At 35.9% G+C, this 19,535-nt stretch overlaps 3 protein-coding genes across 3 annotated transcripts; 1 reads left to right on the top strand and 2 right to left on the bottom strand.

The window, feature by feature from the left end:
• The first annotated feature begins 1,675 nt into the window (after positions 1–1,675).
• LOC141591640 (mRNA-decapping enzyme-like protein) lies at positions 1,676–6,078 on the top strand. Its single transcript, XM_074412043.1, has 8 exons — positions 1,676–2,022; positions 2,124–2,164; positions 2,340–2,389; positions 3,305–3,449; positions 3,606–3,662; positions 4,412–4,538; positions 4,833–5,318; positions 5,821–6,078. Exons 1-8 carry the CDS (start codon positions 1,864–1,866, stop codon positions 5,875–5,877), a joined length of 1,122 nt encoding a protein of 373 aa, XP_074268144.1. The 5' UTR covers positions 1,676–1,863; the 3' UTR covers positions 5,878–6,078.
• A 597-nt stretch (positions 6,079–6,675) lies between these two features.
• Positions 6,676–13,708, bottom strand: LOC141591638 (uncharacterized). Its single transcript, XM_074412041.1, has 14 exons — positions 13,268–13,708; positions 11,689–11,855; positions 10,984–11,087; positions 10,693–10,759; positions 10,310–10,402; positions 10,048–10,212; positions 9,768–9,908; positions 9,594–9,671; positions 9,281–9,393; positions 9,099–9,159; positions 8,060–8,227; positions 7,477–7,578; positions 7,273–7,362; positions 6,676–7,104 (listed from the first exon to the last, which is right to left on the bottom strand). Exons 1-14 carry the CDS (start codon positions 13,533–13,535, stop codon positions 7,042–7,044), a joined length of 1,680 nt encoding a protein of 559 aa, XP_074268142.1. The 5' UTR covers positions 13,536–13,708; the 3' UTR covers positions 6,676–7,041.
• A 489-nt stretch (positions 13,709–14,197) lies between these two features.
• LOC141591639 (uncharacterized) lies at positions 14,198–18,267 on the bottom strand. The gene is made up of 9 exons (XM_074412042.1): positions 18,056–18,267; positions 16,867–17,036; positions 16,375–16,479; positions 16,181–16,237; positions 15,677–15,757; positions 15,155–15,189; positions 14,963–15,052; positions 14,688–14,847; positions 14,198–14,609 (listed from the first exon to the last, which is right to left on the bottom strand). Exons 1-9 carry the CDS (start codon positions 18,198–18,200, stop codon positions 14,505–14,507), a joined length of 948 nt encoding a protein of 315 aa, XP_074268143.1. The 5' UTR covers positions 18,201–18,267; the 3' UTR covers positions 14,198–14,504.
• Positions 18,268–19,535: the final 1,268 nt, after the last annotated feature.

The following is a 19,535-nucleotide window of genomic DNA, read 5'->3' as shown; positions in this document are numbered from 1 at the left end:
TTGATTAATTCACTCTATTGATTCAATTCAAATTTCACTTATTCTATTGATTCGATTGATTATTCAGCTCATTGATTGATCGGCTCGATTGATTGATTGGCTCCATTGATTCGATTGATTCAAACTTCATTGATTGATCATTTCGATTGATTGACTCCATTGATTCGATTAAATTTCGATTCGATTTAATTCTAAAAAGCCGAAGAAAAAAACAGGGCCTTAGTGATGTAGTATTAATACCTTCAGGATTGTATCACATACCAAACAAAATATCAGTTGCATGACTACTCTTGAAGTAACAATTTCACTAATCACCAACCCTGGATAAAAAAAAACCTTCATTTGTGGCACCATTTCCCCATTGGCATTCAGTACAATCATAGCCAAGACTATTAATCAAGGATTTGTTACATCTTACCATGTGGTTAAAGAATGAGTTAGTACATGGCTGTCTACTTATACACTTTCACCGGGTATCATAGTGTTACACCATTCCCTAACATGTTTTTCGTTCAATTTCAGCAATCGGTTTCCAACAACTTAATATATATCACCGTCCTTCTTTCAGCAAAATCAATAATTGATGAATAAATGATTATTGTTATTGCATAATTACTTCCATATTACCTTTATTGTGAAGAATTTTTTTTTATGCATACCATTCACGCTGTCTCCTTTAATAAGATGGACTTTTGTTAGTAAAATGGTTGTTTTGGTTATCCCACTAGAAATCAAGAAAAAAGAGTAATCAAAGGTCACGCGCTATTTTTTTTTCTTAAAACTAAATAGAATAGAATGAATTTTGACCATAATAAAAATGTAAAAATTTGAATAACATCAATGCTAATTACACAAATTAATGTACATTCTTTTATGATAAGACCATAAAATGCTTTTTCATTTATTAAATCGAATAACATAAGAATAGTAAATAACTAGTTTAGACCCCGTGCATATAATGCACGGTATTTAAAGTTTAATAATTTTATAAAATTATTTATATAATATTGATACCTTATAATTGTTTACATTTGTCATCATTATGTTTTGCTTGGATAAATAAAAGTTAGAACTGAAAATTAGTTAAGAGAATTGAGTCCTGTGCTGAAATATATTCTGATGAAAATATTTGTATAGCATAAAAATAATGAGTTTCAATTTATATTTTTTTTTTCAATTTTCTTTGTCACGAAAGTAATAACAACGATCGTTTTAAACATAATATGGGTCAACTCATCATCTAATAATAGGATTAATAAAAGATTTAGCAAATTATTATAGTTTTATATCAAATTTTTTATTTTAACTAAAATAATATAGTTTAGAGTTTAATGAAAATAATATAATTTGATGAAAAGATTAATTTTAATGAAAATATAATAGATGAATTAAATTGTAATTTTAGTTTCCTTATTTAGTGAATGGACATAAGTATAATTAGTTTCTTTTTTTGAGAATATGCTTTTTGGCGGAAAAATGATAGAGTTCGCCTATTCATTTAGTAAATAGGGGATTTAACTCAATGAATAACAAAAAGACGGTCTTATCGTCCTCGTTTTTTTTTTTTTTTTTTTTTTTTTTTTTTTTTTTTTTGTTAAAGGGAACCCGTTAAAAGGGTGATTTCATATTAATACGCAGAATATATAAGACGGTCTTGTCTAAAATCGCTAAAACTAAATATATGAAAGTTGGTGACACTAGTTTTGGACTTGGAATAGAAGTGAGCCAAACCTTAAAACGCAATCTCTAGTCTCTACACCAACAAGTCTAGCTTACGGAAACTTAACTAACAAAACTAGGGTTTATAATTTTATCCCCAATTCAATTTGATAACATCATCGACCTTCATAATCAAATTAAATTATGGCTCAAACTGGAAAATTAATGCCAAATCTAGATCAAAATAGTACGAAGCTATTAAATTTAACTGTTCTTCAACGAATTGATCCAAATGTTGAAGAGATTCTCATCACTGCTGCTCATGTTACTTTCTATGAATTCAACATCGAACTTAGTCAATGGGTATTTTAATTTCATATATAATTGTTATATTCACTTGATTTTTGTATTAATCGTTGATTTCGTGTATTAATTGTATTAATTTTGGGGATTTTGTGTTCCAGAGTCGCAAGGATGTTGAAGGGTCGTTGTTTGTTGTCAAAAGGTTTGATTTTATTGATTTTGCTATTTTAATGTTGATTTATTTGCATAAATTTCGATTTTTTGTGTATTAAATTGGTGCATTGTTGAAATTGTCTTTGTTTTGTGTGGGAAGAATTAGTCTTTGTTAAATTATTGAGTGTAATTCTAAGTTTCGTTATCGGATTGCTTGTTGTCAGGAAAATTCAACCTCGGTTTCAGTTTATCGTCATGAATCGTCGAAATACAGGTTAGAGTTTTTGCTGGCATTTGCTGATTACTGTCATTGTGATGAGTTATTTAGTTTAATGATTAGACTTTGCTGCCATAAAAGCGTTTAGCAATCAAGCTATGTAGTTTAAACCTACGACGTAAGGGTTGCATGAAGCCATGAACGGTATGAGTAACTAGTATATGTGTTACTTCCTTCATCCATGAATAAGCTTCCTTAAAATTTGTTTTGTCTGAATGATTAAGAATGTAATAAGATGTGGTTGAAAATACAAGATGATTAAAGACGTGGGGCTACAAACCGTAGTGAGTAGTGAGTACAAGATAACAATATGACTTCCAAAAAAGGAAAGATTCTAAGTGGGAAGTATACCGGTAGACAACCCTGAATGGGAACCAGAGAGTTTATTCATGGACATAGGAGTACCATTTTAGTCATGTCGTGTAACAACAACAACAACCCATCAGGGCCTTAATCCCAAAATGATTTGGGGTCGGCTAACATGAATCATCCTTTAGTCATGTCGCGTAGTATGTGAATAATTAGGGTAGAAAGAACGATCATTCCTGAAGATATTTGTAAATGGTGTAATATCAAACTTCATTCTTATGATGTAAGTGATCTATGAAGAACACTCTAAGAAAGGGTTTATCGGAAACCTCTTCATGGTGGAACTTACATTTTGGACTTGATTAGTTAATGCAAATTGTTAAGCACATGGAATGAAATACTTTTATCCATTTTTCTTCAATCTTATTGTATCTATTGCTGGCATCTATGTATCATGCTAGTGACGCCTGCTATCATCATTGAGCGTGGATAAAATGGTTGTTCAATGGATGAATTGCGACAATTCCTTTTCTTTCTGTGCATATATAGAAATCATAGGCTGAGTAAGGAAATGTAAGTGGCATTTGTACTTCTATCGTGCAGAAAATTTGGTGGAGAATATTTTGGGAGACTTTGAGTTTGAAATTCAAGTACCATATTTATTATACCGAAATGCGGCTCAAGAAGTAAATGGTATTTGGTTTTATAATGCTCGTGAATGTGAAGAGGTGTCAAATCTTTTTGGCAGGTATCTCCTACTTCCTTGCAGAAATTTTGGTTGATGGGTTTATAGTTTCAACTTTCAATCACATGGCTTCCTTCCGAACTACATTTCACTACCAATATTCCGTAAATTGAAATAGAGGACATCTGATTGGAATTCTTGTATTGTGATGTTTGTCAGGATCATTAATGCTTATTCCAAGGGGCCATCTAAGTCAATGATATCTTCATCCAAAAGGTAAGTACTTGTTGTATTAGAAGGTGGTTAATTGGTATTTAGTATACTACTACGTATCTCATGATATGTTATGATTTATCAGAGAAAAAAATGGTGGAGGGGTCACTTATCGTTTTATTTATCTTACTTCAGATTGTCATGTTCTTCACAGTAAAGCCTTCCTATATAAATCAACTTCTGTGTGTTTTCTTAAGTCTAATTGTGTCAACTTTTTGGTCACGAATGTTGAAAAGAACTAATGCTCATCTCTCCAGTTAAACAGCTGGATAATGGAGCTGATTTGTGTTGCCTTCGTTGATATGATTTTAAGGCTAAAACATTTTTTTTATCGTTGGTTTGTGTGTTTATGCGTGTGTGACTGTGTGTGTGGGTCAGGGCCAGGGGTGGGAGAACTGTACCCGACAACTATCCTTACCAGGAAAAGTAGAACTTTTGTATCAATGAGTAGAAAGATATGTTTACTGCTTAGTGGCCCGGTATGATAACATGGATGCTCTACAATGAAGGCGAACCATTTTTTTACTTTGAATTGGGTGAGAGAGGAGTTAATTATTATTACCAACTCTGAGAAGCTGGTACTGTGGAACTCTTTGGGAATTTGCATTACTTCAACATTGAAAGGTTGAGGCTTCGGAATGCTTTGGCCTGTTTAGCCAACCCGTCTTAAGTAAAACTCTAGATACTCGAATAAACAAGGGATTTGATCTTGATAAATATATTTTTATTTTGATAATCGCTTTATAATGCAGTGAATTTGAAGAGCTAGAAGCAGTCCCGACTATGGCTGTCATAGACGGTCCGCTAGAGCCATCACCATCAGTCGCTTCTAATGCCAATGATGTTTCTGAAGATCTTGACTTTATGAGCTTCTTCAGCGTATGTGTTATCATCTATTCTTCTTGTACAGTGTTGTAGCAGTGTCAAATGTCAATGCATTTTACTACGCACTCTTTTATAGTCATCGGGGACTAGTCTCGGGGTGTTTTTAACATTGACGTAAGGTTACGTACGTCCAAATCTCTTGCCTTGCCTTTGGCGAGGGCCTTTGAGGTACTGGGTTAATGCTGTTGCTGTTGTTATGTGTTCTCATCTGTATACATAGCGTGAATCTAAGTAATTTTCTGGGATATATAAGTTCTTGTTTGTTTTATACTTGCTTTCGTATTGCAGTCTGCCAAAAATATGGGAAGTCAGCCAACTCCCACAATTTCTGGATTTCACAAGCCTTCAGTGACCGCTGGCCTCACTAGTCATCCTAGCAATACACCTACTATGGTCCCACCACCACAAGTAGCATCAAATGCCGTCTCAACTTCTGCTTCTTTGCTGTCACTCCTTGATTCGTCAGAGTCGAGCATTAATAGCAATAGAGCTACAAATTTAGTTAAACCATCCTCCTTTTTTGCACTCCCTCCTGCCAATCCGCCACTGCAGCCTCCACTTCAGATGGGATCTGTTTCTTCATCCTCGCCTATTCTACCTCCACTGCAACCTACTCTTTCAAATCTACATCGGCCTTACGGTGCTCCAGTTCTCCAACCATTTCCTCCTCCAACGCCTCCACCGTCTCTGACTCCGACATCTGCTGCTTCTCCTAATTATGGTCTGGTGATCAGTAAAGAAAAGGTCCAATCGGCACTTTTATCACTTGTTCAGGTAGGTTTCTAATTTGTGTTAAATCACTTTGAAGATGAGATTTTGTCAAATTAATGTTGATTGTGACACTCTTTTCGATGGTCCATTATAAACCAAGTTTCAACAGAACAGCTCACAAAGCTATTAAAACTCGCTGTGCGGCGCTTGGTTCCAACCCTTGAAAGTCTTTATCAGTTATCATTTCAGAACAATCTAATATAGGAATGTGACAAAAATAAAGCAAAGGGATTGTATAATGTGTTTTGAACACTTTAACCCCAATTCCAAGGCAATGAAACTTGATGCTCTATCAAGCCTGTGGCGGGTCTTTTATCCGTGTGTGTCAAGCTTGCCTCTACTGATTCTGTTTTTGTTGGTTATGGGACGCTATTATATGTGTATTCATTGTTAATTACAGGGCTAATGGGCCGTTCGCATGTAATACCGTCTCATATAAGTTTCCGTAGTTATTCCCGTTATCACTGAAAAAATATTAATTTTTTGTTTTTGTTTCATGTTGCAGGACAATCAGTTTATCGACATGATCCATCAAGCCTTGCTGAAAGCTCACAATTCGTAATTGCTATGTTGGATTAGTTATCCAAGTGTATGTCCTTATGTATAGGAATTTAGGCGAATTTTGTTGGGATGTGAACTTGAACTTGAACTTTTACTTGTGTGACTCCTCTTTACATATCTAATGATGTGAAGTCTTGAAATGGTGATACTTTGTATTCAAGGCAAGTTGAGGCAGAAAATGGCAAAAAAGAAGAAATAGGAACAACCGGGCGTAGATATAAGTCTGGTTATCTTTATTTTTGGACCCGGGTTTCTTTATCTTGTTGCGGCAGGCGTCTACAAACTATTGTCGGGGGATAAACTGTGTTATAGTACTGCTTTTCATTCAAAATTGGCCACATAATTTAAGTATTCTCTTCACAAGATACACGAACAATTAGACGAAAAAAAGAGGAAAAACTCCATGTAGATCTCACTGGTGAAAAATATAAAAGTTTTTTTTTTTTTTTGGTCCAATGAAGCGTACACTTAGTCGCATTACAATTGAGGGGAGGGGGAGTCGAACCTAGGACCTATTGTCCATAATACTTCCGTCTTAACCACTTGACTAAGACATCTTTGGTAAATAGAAAAGCTTTTTGATAAGCAAAAGATTTTACACGATTCACAATTTTTTCATCACTTTTATATTTTATTTTAGATTTTATAGTTCCGCTTTTGTAAAACTAGGATCATTGTCGACAAAATATTTTTAGGGTTATTTTCAACTTTGACATAACATCCTCTTGTATTTGAAGTTTTCGAGATAGTCTGATAAAAAGCATAACAATTATTTCCAAACATGGAGAACACGATCATCTAAATGTAAGCGCCCATCATGGATGAACAAAAGTTCGATTGAATGATTATCAGAAACAATGTTAATTGCAGAAATGATTCGTCAACTAAATCCTGATTGAAGTACACTGACAATACTGGATTAATCAACATGACTTCCGCTCGTCATTGAGGGATCTGATTCTAGTAGGTGAGCAACAAAAAAGACTGATCCCTCCTGACAATACTGGATTAATCAAAAAAAGCCACCAGCGACAATTTCAAAGCAACGATATTCATGTCCGGCTGGGAAAAAGTATAGCAACGTGTCCGTTAATGCCGAGCAGAAATCTGTCCGAAGAAACAATCCGTGAAAAACAACTGTTGTGTCTCTCCTATGTTCCCAGAATTAAGCAGCTTTTACTTTGCGGGATGGTGGTCTTCGAAACAAACTGATGAGGTCGTCGAGACCCTGATTGATACACACAACATTTAGTTAGTCCAATAAAGTCAACTATCTTGATAAAAGTCATTGAGTAGCGGTACTCATGACTTGACGGTTTTAGGCTCAGAAACATCTTAGCTAATAACCTGCCGACATTAAGAAGTGAAATTAAATGGGAAAGGCCAAAAGATTTACCCTGGTTGTGATGACAAGAAAACTAAACAATACTATCAAGTACGATCCCACGACGAGCAACAACAGCAGGTCAAAAGTAACACTTGCCACCTGAAACAAACAATAGATTAATTATAGTTCCATAGAAAGCAATTCAAAGCAATATGCATAGAAATTTCATCAAATGGCCAGAAAAATAGATGAATCATAGATTAAATACAAGACCTGATAAATATTTAGAGTGGCCTTTGTTGAATCATAAAAGGTGAACAACCCGTCAAGGTTTTCATGTTTAGCTTTCACCTCCACTGTATGCTCGGCCAATTCCTGCATATCATAAGAGCACAAATTAGTAACACTGTGGTCTTCGAAGCATATATTTTAGCTGTAAGATCTCACAAACTGAAGGCCATGCTACAGGTAGATCTAAAAATCTGGCGAAACACATTACAAGTCAGCACTCATCGTCAGATTATAGAGAGGGCGCAATCGACAACTAACTAAATATTAAAAAAATCAGTCTATCTTGGTCTGTTTGCGCCTGCTTCTTTACAATCAATTTATGTTGTTTAGTGGAAGAATAAGATAGCTAACTTAGCTCAGTAAAGTAAAAATTTACCAAAAGGTCTCTGTCACAGCGGTTGTACGCTAAAATATTGATAAAGCACATGTTATTTAACTGCAGAACTTTTTAATAACTATTTTTTCATAGGGGCATTTGGATAAATGACGCGCAATATTACATTTTTTTTTTGAAACAGCCTGACACTAGGGTTTGTCAAGTTTCACTTATCAGCGAAAACCTCACCTTTCTCAACGCACTAATAAGTGGGTCAGTTTTTGCTAGAAAGGGAGCAACTCGAGGCGTCTGCGACAGAAAGCTCAACCACGAAGATACGTAAGCTGGATTTACTGCTAGGCTACTGTCTTCTGCAAATATCTCTGTATTCTTCCCATCAAGCCCATAAATGTGTCTCTGTTTAAGAAAATGCAAGCAAATGTATTAAATTTTGCACTGTTGCAAACATATGATAGCAAGAAGACTTAAGCCCAAACCTAGATGAATGAAAAGTGTTACCACAATGACTCAAATACATCCATTTGCATAGGCATGGGCATTTAACATAACAAGACAACAGTAGGGACATAAAGCCCTGGACGCCTATGTCACCTTCCGTTCAGACACTTGTAATAGAGTGAAACAGGAAATACATGACGTTAATTGCATGGTAAACATTCCTTGTCGAAGTATTAGGTATTACAAATAAATCAATGGAAAATTTTACAGTATACCACTCGCCCGATACCTTTAGTGCCTTTTGTATCATAGAGTATTTCAGCAGGAAAGGAAATACACCATTTGTCTAATTTAAAGCTACCAGCGACATCCACTATATCAAATCTCGTGTTCATAACTAGCCACTTGATTTTAGCAGAAACTTATTTTAATTTCATAGAACTACTGTATTCATACACGATGCACTTTATCATTCCAAGTTTTTAGCTTGAAGTATTCAAAACAATTATATGTTGCCTCTCGCCTTCTATGCCCTGTCATTTTATTTGTCTGTGTTGGCATAATCTTCCCTCTTGCACACTCTCACGAGAAGTAAAATTTTGGCCAACAAAAAAAAGCGGTAGACGAGCAACACAATTAAAATAACTGATGTCATGTATGGAGTATTAACAAGATTAACAGCAGTGTCACAGTGGATATTTACTAAATGGGGTGACCAATATCAGTAATTTAACGCTTATTTTCTCCACGATCACTCACTGCAACCAAAGCGCCATTAAAAAATGAAGCAAATTGAATTAAGCAAATCTAACTGGAAGCAAAGAATTACCGCAAGAGTCTCAGCCACTAACTTGACACCTTTGATTACAGCAGATTCACTTACAAAATGCCTGTACAATGATCAAGAGTTACAGAAGGGGCCAATCTCAAGAATAAGGGAGTTGGCACTTGGCCGTCTGAGGGCACTTAAGCAAAGAGTAGAATTTCATAATTTGTCACTTCAAGAGTTACCTGCTGTCTGAGAGGCCTCCAAAATTTTCCAAAAATTCAGGTGCAGAAGAGAGTCCAGAGAGAGTAGCAGCAGTTACTCTAACTCTTGAAAATTGTTCATGTTCCCAGGCTACCTACAGCAGGTAAAAAGATTAAGCAACAGGTATAACCAAAAACTTAGAAAATAAAAATAATAACAATAATAATAAATATATAAAAAACAAAAACGCCATATCCCAGATTCCAAAACACAATACAGCAAACTTATTCTATACGGTCACGCCATTTTGATATGAATCATCAGGTTAAGTAAATATTATAGAAAATCACTTACTCTAGAATTTGAAATATTTATCTTCTTGTGCTTCAGACCGACCTTAACACCCAGTCCTTCCGCAACGTCAGAGAAACCCTGAAACCAGTATGATATAGTATCAGATAAGAATGATTGCTATTGATCATATCAAACAATCCACCACTCCCAAAACTGTCCTCAGAATGTCTTTACCTTCGAAATTTGCTTTATGTAAGCATTTTCTGGAGGCTTTGACACATGAAGCCACAATTCGTAGTCCCATGAACCAATGCTATTCAGACAAATAGCATAATCAATACTCTCACGCTGACGTTGATCCAAGCTCCGAAGCCACTGCACAACATTAAATAAATGGGAAAGATTATATGCTCAGTTAATTATGAAAACGGCAAGAGGCTGGTAACAAATCTGAAATCCAAATGTACGAATACAAGGAGACAACCAAGAAAGTTAATTATAAAAGGCATAATACCTTCTGAGTACCATTGTAATTGTAAGGGCCACCAGATGTTAGCCCAAAAAGTAAATTGTATCTTCCTCTTGTCTTAGGGTTTGAATACAAGTTTGAAAATAGCCGAGCAATTTCGAGAAGTGCCACAACACCACTTCCATTACTATCACTGCCCACTGACAAGGCCTGTAAAGAAGGAAAGGAGTGGGTGAAACTCGCAAAAACTAATAACTAAGAAAATTCCTACTTAGGTTGTGGATATACGACTTTGAGAGTTACATACTGGTACAGCCCCAAATGTGTCATATGATGCTACTACAGCAATTGTAGGAATTTGATTTGAGTCTCCATCCACCTTCAGTCCTGGCAACCATCCCTATACCAAAAAGGAAATATTTGAACAATGAACCATCTATAAGACAAAGTTTCAGTTGTCAGACAAACCACAATTGAAATCCTAATATATGTATTCGTCGAGATACATCCTACAAAGCACAAAGCTTGTTGATTATTGTATTTGCAACCGAAAGATAAAAACATTCAAGAGACCGGGATTTGCAAGATTCTTCAAAAAATGGTACTAAACCCAAATATGACGTACCCATCCAATCCGAGTTTTTAAATGATATCAGTGTTGTAGGGCAGAACCAGAAAGACAAACTTTACCTCAATGTTAGTAATGCTTGGAGAAGCAACCTTTCTAGCTTCTGATGTTGAAACTAGAAGCTTGTACCTGAAATATTTCATAACAGAACACACACTAAGGACAAAGAATGACTACACAAATCTTCAAACTTCTTATCAGGAACAGAAAAAAGTAAAGGAAGGAAAACAAAGAGGCAACTGTGTACTATTATTACTATAACTTATTATAGATGATTCTCCCATAGGAAAGTAGGAAATCAAACAAGTTTACTAATTATTTAGACAAGCATATAACAAGAATAGGCCACTGACCCGCCAGTAGTTGCAGTAGCAGGCTGACCAGTAGCATCCGTACGTTTAACATCAGCTAGCACAGCCATCAGATCCTCGCCTTCAAAGGCAAAGTAGACAGGATACTGGAAAATACACAATTTAGTAAGAGAAAAATAGGCTGAACATGCCAAGTTGCTAAATTTAAATCTGTATCGATCAACAAGTAGATGAATGCCTGGCACCAAATCTTGTCCAGAATGCTGAACCAGCCGTTACAAGCTTGATTCAATGCCAGCTACCAATACCATGTACTTTAAATAAGATAGTCTGTGTATTTCTATTCAAAAAAGAAATGATATCACGTGTATTGGGAGCTTATTACCAACCAGCAATTTGATACCAGCTAATGAACATATATGGTCCTGCATTTTACTTGGCATGTACCATATACTTTTATATGACATAAACCATTTTCTGATTTTGTTTTTCCTTCCCCGATTCTTATCCCTTATCTCCCTAGAAATGTAATATTTGAGTGTCGTTAGTGACATCTAGTATAAAGAGTTAAAACACTCTGATCAAGATCAGTGTATAACAAGTGCAGACCACAATAAATCCCAACTCCTATCATCTGATTACTGATCAATGTTCAAAACCTAGTAAGGGTTGAAAGCGGCGTTGGAAAGAAAGAGATAAAAGAAAAGTGAGGGTGTGGAGGATAGGGAACATCATTGACCAACTCACAGGTATGTTTGCATGAACTAGCAACCTTTCCAACTGCACCAATTTGTTTCTTATTGCTTCTTCCTCAGAGGGATCAATGTCACCTTTGCTTTCTCCTTTTTCGGAGTTGAATGCTTGAGGTAGTAAAAAAAGCAAACCACCTAGTGGCTGTTTCTCATTAATATAATCTGCAGTCCAATATGGACCAATAACAAAGATCAGAACTTAGAAGTCGACTGCCAAAAAAATGCACCCACAAAGAGAAAAGGAAAAGAGACTGTTAAAGCAAGCAAACAAACAACTAGTCTCCTTTTCAGTGCTGCTAATGCGGCCCATATGTTTTATAGTAACCACAAAACTCAAGCACAATTCATCCATAACCAAATGTAGCCATTCCTCAGGCGCCCACTTCTCTACACAACAACACTTGATGATGCTCGGAATCACAGAACACTCTCGAACTAAGAATGTGAATCAAAAGGTTCAAGATCCAATTCATCGGCTCGATCTAACTTCTCACAACACTCAATCCTACAACTATGAATCCTAACGCTCAATATCGAAGAAATCGTCCTAAAATTTCCAATCTTTCCAGCTTCCTAGTGCTGATGAAACTATAGTCCACCACAGTCAATCCTCAACTTCATACTCAAATCTCACATTTAAACAGCACACTAACATATAGTCAACCTAAACAATCCAACATGGCAATGTTCCAAACTATGGAATCAAACAATTCAGTGAATTCACTAATATTACTCAAATCACAATATCAAACTTCCACTAAAACCACGATAAATCACATTAAACGAATCAAGACAGCAACAAAATTCAATACTCACTACAAAATTAGAAATATACTACCTAACATTTAGCCAAGCTAAACAATCTTGAATGTTACTCCCTACTCGCATGATCTAGAAAAGGGCACGGTTCAGTGTTTAAATGAGATGGTGACTAATGCTCTGTTCCGCATGGAACAAAGCATTAGTCACCATCTCATTTAAACACTGAACCGCCTCCTCCACAAAAAAACACCCACCCACCAACACCGTACATACTATACACTAACATAGTAACATATACTCAACCTAAACAATCACATACAAGGAATTATGACGAAAATCAACAAAATTGAATCAAAACACTACAAAATTCGAAAAATAACGCGATTAAAAACACTGAACGGAAGAATACATTAACATATACTTGACCACAACCTCAAAATTCACCAAAACAACCAATTCATTACAATCTAACGAATCAAAACAGCTATGAACCAAAATCAACAAAATCTAATACACACTACAACATCCAAAACAAAGAAGATTAAAAAACTTAAACGGAGGAATACATTAACATATACTCAATCACAACACCAAAATTCACCAAAAATAACAATATATTACAATCTAACGAATCAAAACATCAACAAAATCGAATCAAAACACTACAAAATCAGAAATATAAGCCGATTAAACCTCGAATCGAGGAATACACTGAAATATACTACTTACTATACTCAACCACAACATCAAAATTCTCCAATACAACAAATACATTACAATGATCGAAAAATTCAACAGAAATGAATCAAAACCTTGAACAGACGAAACATCAAGATCACGAAGAGGAAGAATCGCAAAGGTTCGAGAAAGATCGGCGGAGGTAGAATTAGAAAGAGAAGAACCAGCGTGATGATTAACGGCGGCCAAACGAGATCCAAACGGAACTCCGGCAAGATCATACTGTATTAATCGATAAACATCGACAGCAGTTGCGGCATCACCAAGCTCAACACAAGCAAATAGCAAGACTAACATGGCGGCGATCGCCATTTCTAGCTTGCAATCACCTCGAATCTCCATTGTTGAAGACCTTCAGGAGAGAGAAATTAAATAAGAGGAGAGAGAGAGGGGGTGAAATTAGGGTTTGTTGTTGTTTAATTGGGGATTTTTGTTTGTGTGGAGATGATTAGATGGAGAGAGTTGCAGAGTAGTGGGGTGAGTAAAAAACTGGAGATTTTACTGTCAGTAAAAGTAAGTTGTTAAGGTTTTAGATTGGTTTTTGCAGGGCTTTGGGCTGTAAATTTACTTACTGTTGGCAGTAAGTATTTTATTGTATGGTTGACTTATTAATTAGCTTAATTTATGGTTAGTGATGATCTTGTCATTGTTATCTTCTCCGTATTAGACTACAACATAGATCTAGATCTGTTATTTGTTTTTATAAAATAAGCGGAAAATTCACGTGGCATTTGCTTTAAGTTCGTCACTTTGCACCTCTACTCTTTTTTCGAGAAAAGAAAAACGACTGATCATAAATCGTGATTAGGGATTTAAAAAACGGCTTTTATTTCCAAAGGTAGCCCCTGACGGATGGAATTTTCGAAGTTTTTACTTAAATTTTTCGAAATTTTTGCGAGTGTACCTTATAAAATTAGTCGTCCCCCCCCAAATTTTCGCCCCTACATTCAAATTCTGGCTCCGCCACTAATTGTAATGATCTTGTAATGATAAATGCTAAATCGTTTTTCAGTTGTAATGACGATATGCATTGACATCTTCTAAAATCGATTGGGGTAAGTGAACAAGTGAATACAAAATAAATACTCGGATTACTTACAAAATCGTATTCATAACGTGTAGAATTACACATTCAGATGAAAACGGACTGAATCAGTAATATATCTACTATAGGTCCCAACGGCAAGTATTTCTTCGCTTATGAACAAACTCTTCATATACCTATGGATGGAGCAGTGGAGCTTCGAGTGAAGCTTGGAGACGTATTATTCACCAAGTTAATGCGCGTTTCATTTATCAGAGCTCTGAGCTCTAAATATCATCTGGAAACTCTAATTCCAAGTTTTCATTGTCTCTATAAACCTGAATGAGTGCAGCAGCTTTATATGCAAACAGTCCAAACATCGCCGGCACAATCTGATAAATGAAGAAGCTAACACTATTTAGAGTTCTGAAATGGATTAATAAACCTTAGAAAATAATCGTAAAACTTACCTGAAAATCGAAGAGATCAGTAGCTAAGTTCCGGTTGAGAAGGATCCACAATCCATATATGGCTGCAGGGATAACAAGTCTGGGAGACGAAAGGGCAATTCCGCAACCCTTCAGTGTTTTTTCTATCAAATCCTGCAAGTCCTCACTTCGGATTCCAATTCTGTCGGGAAGGACGTAGAGAATAATCGAATATCCATTAGTATGTTTTTTTTCTTGTAATTGAGACGGGGAATAACTTAAGCACGTTAAATATACGAGTAGCAAAATAGACGTACTTTTTTGGCTTTCTTTGCCGGAATATCAGTGGAATAGATTCCCTGGGAAGTTTGTCAACGTGCTGGTACAATAGCTTCATATACAAGACGCTGCAACAATGGAAACAGTAAGCGGTAAGCTAGGGGGTTCGCAAGACAAAGCCTTTAACTCTACAACGACGCAGAATAAATAAGGGAGGATAGATACTTCACCTGAATCCAACTCCTGAAGCGTAACTTACTGCTGCCTAGCAATACACACAGGAAATTAATCAGCTTGTCATCATAAACAAAGTCGAGGTTCCAGGAGCTTATTGCTGCTACGATTAAGGAAAAATAACTTCACAAGAATCCAGTCAATAGAGATAAGTTAACATGAAATAAATTTAAAAGGCTTAATAGTTTTCTCCGTTTTCCGTCCTGAAAGAATGAACATCCCATTGCTTTTCTGGTCTTTCGAAATTAAATGTATGTTCAGTGAAATTGAGAAAACTAGCTTAGCCATCTAACTCATCCACTCACGGAGCCACATGTAAGGCAGACGGAGTCTCAGAACCCCACGGAGTTTTGGATAAATGACATTTTATATTACAAAATGTTGTTTAAACATTATACGAGTAGTAGTTTAAATTAAATACCTCGTATAAATTAGAGACAATTACAGATGAACTAAAAATGACCTTATATTCTTAAAAATTTTGTCTCTGCACAATGCTCATCTCGTTCTTATTATACCTGGACTGAGAAGGCTACAAGGCAATACCCGGTACATGCAGCTCCTACTCCCAGTGTCAGAAACAGCAGCTCGCTCTTAAGCTGCAAATGCAATTATAACAAAGGCTGCATCATTTATAGGAACTCAACTAGCGGAAAAGTCAATGATTAAACTAATGAGTAGCTAATCTAGAAGTTCCCGCAAATAAGTACATGCAACTGTTATCCCAGTTCTAGACGGGTATTATCTGAATGAAATCGGAAAGAAAACTGTCATTAAGGTCTAGGCTCCAGAGATTGAATTGTCAAAAACACGATGTGAAACTTCTCACGGCCTCTTATGTAAGGAATTACAGAATGAATTTGCTTTTAATAGCATGCACATATGATAAAGCAGTTGGCCGATGCGATTTGCTACGTAATTTTCATTATGGGTCACCTGGAAACCTCACCCTATTCCTACCTCACCCTGGCCGGAGCCTTTTAAGGCTACGTGTTGTTGCACGTGAAAACCAAGGAACTTACTGCTTCATAACTAAGTAAGCTGAGTTGTCTCCTCTTTTCGCTATCATCCTGGATTTCCTGATATGAGATGTTGAACTAATTAAGTCCTTTGTGTGTCCTCCAAATGGAATCATTTTCAAGCTCGTACAAGCAAAACGATAAAGGAAAGACACATGTGAACGAAAATGGGGATTATGATAGAGTCAGAGTCCAACCTTATTGGTCAGCTTCCTATTTGTTGGTGCAGAAGTTTCACCAAGCAACCACTCTTGAGTTTGCGTCAACTTTAGAAAGCCGCCGTCAGGCTCATCAACTAAAGTCTGTCACATTACGGAACACTAGAAAGTTCAAACATCCCAGAAATGGCTTGTAAATTTGTAATGGTAACTTCAAAATTTGCAACTTCAAAATTTGCAGATAAGCAATGCACAAAAGTCGAGGGAACACTAATGTCACCCGATCCAATTATGGAGTCCCCAGGCCAGCAGAAGCAAGCGAGACACACTATTGAGTCCCCTGGGCAGTAACTTATAATTCCGCTCCCTTACCTCTACAAATGTGGGCCAATGCTCTAACCCCACCTCAGAAAATTTCAACAGCGACATTACTAACACTTTTGGCTACTGAATTTTTCATTCTATGTACATAGAAATGACCTTTAAATCACAATGTCTAGAAGCAAGATTGAACAAGAGTAAGTGTAGTACCTCTACCTCCCTTACTGGAGAACTGTCAGCTAACTTATCGGCTTCTACATCACTAAAGCTCATCGCCCTCCGTTGAAAAAAGATATCAGAATACTTTGCGACAAGATCTCCATTTAACCGTCTATCCCGAATAAATTCTTCTAAAACCTCATCCTCCACTTGCTCGCTTACTGGAAAGCAAGGTAACCAAATATTAAAAAAGTAACTATAAAGTACGGAGTATAAACAAGCAATGACAGTCGCCATGGAGCAATGGAATGATTGAAACTTCAGTAAAATTTTCTGTTTTTCTTCTCTAGTTTACCTTATTACTAGTTTGCCCCTTACAATGTTTTTTTTTTTTTTGATGACGAGGGGTTTAATCCCCGGCACATGCAATACCCTGCAAACCACGTGAGCCAGGTAAGACATCCCTTAGGACGACAGGTAACCGCATCACTCCCGTGTAGGAAGTCGAACCCAGGACCTCTCAATTCGTTGCCAATTTGCAACGCTTTAAGGCACTCCTGCGCTCCACTACACTCAAGCCACTTTGGTTACCCCTTATAATGTTACGTCCCGTCCCCTAACTTCAAATCCTTGTTCCGACACTCTGACACTCTATAATCCTTTTTTTTGTGCACTTAAGTCAATGTCACATTGTCACCTTGCTTAATTACTGACAAAAGTAAGAAATTTCAAAAACCTCTCCAATTCCATCATCATCATTCATCAATCAATTCACATAAAGTACTCCCTCCGTCTCAATCATTTGTTTTAACTTTTTTATTCTTTGTGAAATGTATTTTAATCAAAGGTAAACAAATGAGTGAGACACAAGAAGTATAATTGCAGATGTCAGCTGGTAAAGTCATGAATGGTAATACATATGACCAGGGTTCAAACCCCGTCAGCATCATATTTGTCGCTCCCTTTGCACCAAACGAAAAACAAAATGAATGCAACCCAAGACAAAAAAAAAAAAAAAAAAAAAAAAAAAAAAAAAAACAGTTAACCACCCATTACAGGTTACAGCAGATGTTGACATAAACTTATTGCGAAACCGTCTCTTATAATAAGTAGTGGGTTTACACCACAATTGCATAAAAAGATTGCAAATTTACAAACCCATAATTGAAATTACAAAAATGAAACAATAAAAATTGGAGAAAGTGTGAAAAATGAATGAGAAAAGGAAAAATATAAGTACCAGAAGAAGGGGTTTTGAGAACAGAAACAATGGTGGAAGATGATTTAGGAGAGAATGAAGTGAAATTAGTAGTACACTGTTTTGTTTTACAAAATGAAGGGTAGCTTGTAAATTGTAGCCATCTCACTCTAGATAATGTCTCCATTTTGTTCCTCTTCTTCAACCTCTCTTTGCTTTCTGGTCTATCTTCTTAAGTTAAGTGTGCGAGATGCTACCGGTTCGACTTTGGAGTCGGATTAGAGGTGATCATGGATCGGGCCAGTGCGGACTTGGACCGGGCTTTCCTAGCAAAAACGGCCCATTTGTGTGGCCTTATTTAGTAAGCCCAGCCCGCTTATTTAGTTGATCAGTTAAGCTTAGAGTTATTCAGTTCAGTTCAGTTCATTTCAGTCAATTCTGCTCAACTCATATCTTCCCCCTTATATTTCCCGCCTAAATGAATTCCTCTATAATTGGGCTTTATTATGTAATATCTACAACTGGGCCATACTATTGCATACAATAAATAATTCTATTCCATGGGTGTTTGGTTCACCCAATATAGGTATGAGGTATGGGTTTGGAATGAACCAAACCTATACCATGTGTTTGGTTGACAAAATTGAAGGTTTGATACCCATACCTCAAACCCATGAGGTATGGGTTTCTCATACCCAGGGAGGGGGTGGGTATGAGATTGATATCTATGGTATCAAATTATAAATATTAAAAAGTGATAAAAACAATGGTAAAAAAATCATTTTATATATTTATTTGATTAAATTTTCTCTACATGATTTAATAGTATAAAAATTATTATTAAAAATATTGTATTTTGAAGATTTTTTAGCTTTGATTAATTTCTAACCCCATACCCCCAAAATTAAACCAAACACAAGGTATGAGGTATCAAGTTCCAACCCGACACCACCCAGGTATGATTCCCGATTCCAAACCCATACCCACGCGTGAACCAAACACCCCCAAAAATTAGGCATTATTATGTAATATCTATAACTGGGCCATACTATTGCATACAATAAATAATTCTATTCCATTTAAAAAGGGTATAATAATGTTTCAATTTGCATAGACATATTAATAGAATATTCTGATTTTGTTATATAAATGAATTTGAACTAATTATACCTATGTGATAGAAATATTTTTTACTGTTATTTTTTTAAAAAACTAAACATGGACCACGAACACTTTTTCGCACACACTTTCTAATTAATTCTATTATTCTCTCTTTTGATACAAACGTACTACAAGTTGAAAGTATTTATAGATTGTTTTTACTTATAAAACGAAAAACTTACGAATAAGTATATATTTATTACAACACATTATCTTATCTGGTTGTATTATCACTGTCGTTACTTCACATTTATATTACGCCTTTAGTGGATATAATGATATAATAACAATATTTTTGTAAACAAAGTTAACAAAATAGTTTAAGTTAAACCGGTAACTTTATTCAGAGTAAAAGTGTTGA

Source organism: Silene latifolia, chromosome 7 (assembly GCF_048544455.1).
Source record: "Silene latifolia isolate original U9 population chromosome 7, ASM4854445v1, whole genome shotgun sequence".
Taxonomy (NCBI): Eukaryota; Viridiplantae; Streptophyta; class Magnoliopsida; order Caryophyllales; family Caryophyllaceae; genus Silene; species Silene latifolia.
The sequence above is the reverse complement of the archived record's forward strand: the minus strand, read 5'-3'. Positions and strand labels throughout refer to the sequence as shown.

What these genes read in the sequence shown, in the direction of transcription:
- LOC141591638 (XM_074412041.1), bottom strand. Translation starts at nt 13,535, where the DNA reads ATGGAGATTCGAGGTGATTGCAAGCTAGAAATGGCGATCGCCGCCATG. An exon ending in ACACATTTGGGGCTGTACCA is followed by an intron (nt 10,213 to 10,309) that starts GTATGTAACTCT and finishes CCTTCTTTACAG; the next exon opens with GCCTTGTCAGTGGGCAGTGA. An exon ending in TTCTTGTCATCACAACCAGG is followed by an intron (nt 7,105 to 7,272) that starts GTAAATCTTTTG and finishes TGTATCAATCAG; the next exon opens with GGTCTCGACGACCTCATCAG.
- LOC141591639 (XM_074412042.1), bottom strand. Translation starts at nt 18,200, where the DNA reads ATGGAGACATTATCTAGAGTGAGATGGCTACAATTTACAAGCTACCCT. An exon ending in GCTTACTTAGTTATGAAGCA is followed by an intron (nt 15,758 to 16,180) that starts GTAAGTTCCTTG and finishes TTGCATTTGCAG; the next exon opens with CTTAAGAGCGAGCTGCTGTT. An exon ending in TTGTAGCCTTCTCAGTCCAG is followed by an intron (nt 15,190 to 15,676) that starts GTATAATAAGAA and finishes GTGTATTGCTAG; the next exon opens with GCAGCAGTAAGTTACGCTTC.
- LOC141591640 (XM_074412043.1), top strand. Translation starts at nt 1,864, where the DNA reads ATGGCTCAAACTGGAAAATTAATGCCAAATCTAGATCAAAATAGTACG. An exon ending in CATGAATCGTCGAAATACAG is followed by an intron (nt 2,390 to 3,304) that starts GTTAGAGTTTTT and finishes TCTATCGTGCAG; the next exon opens with AAAATTTGGTGGAGAATATT. An exon ending in CACTTTTATCACTTGTTCAG is followed by an intron (nt 5,319 to 5,820) that starts GTAGGTTTCTAA and finishes TTCATGTTGCAG; the next exon opens with GACAATCAGTTTATCGACAT.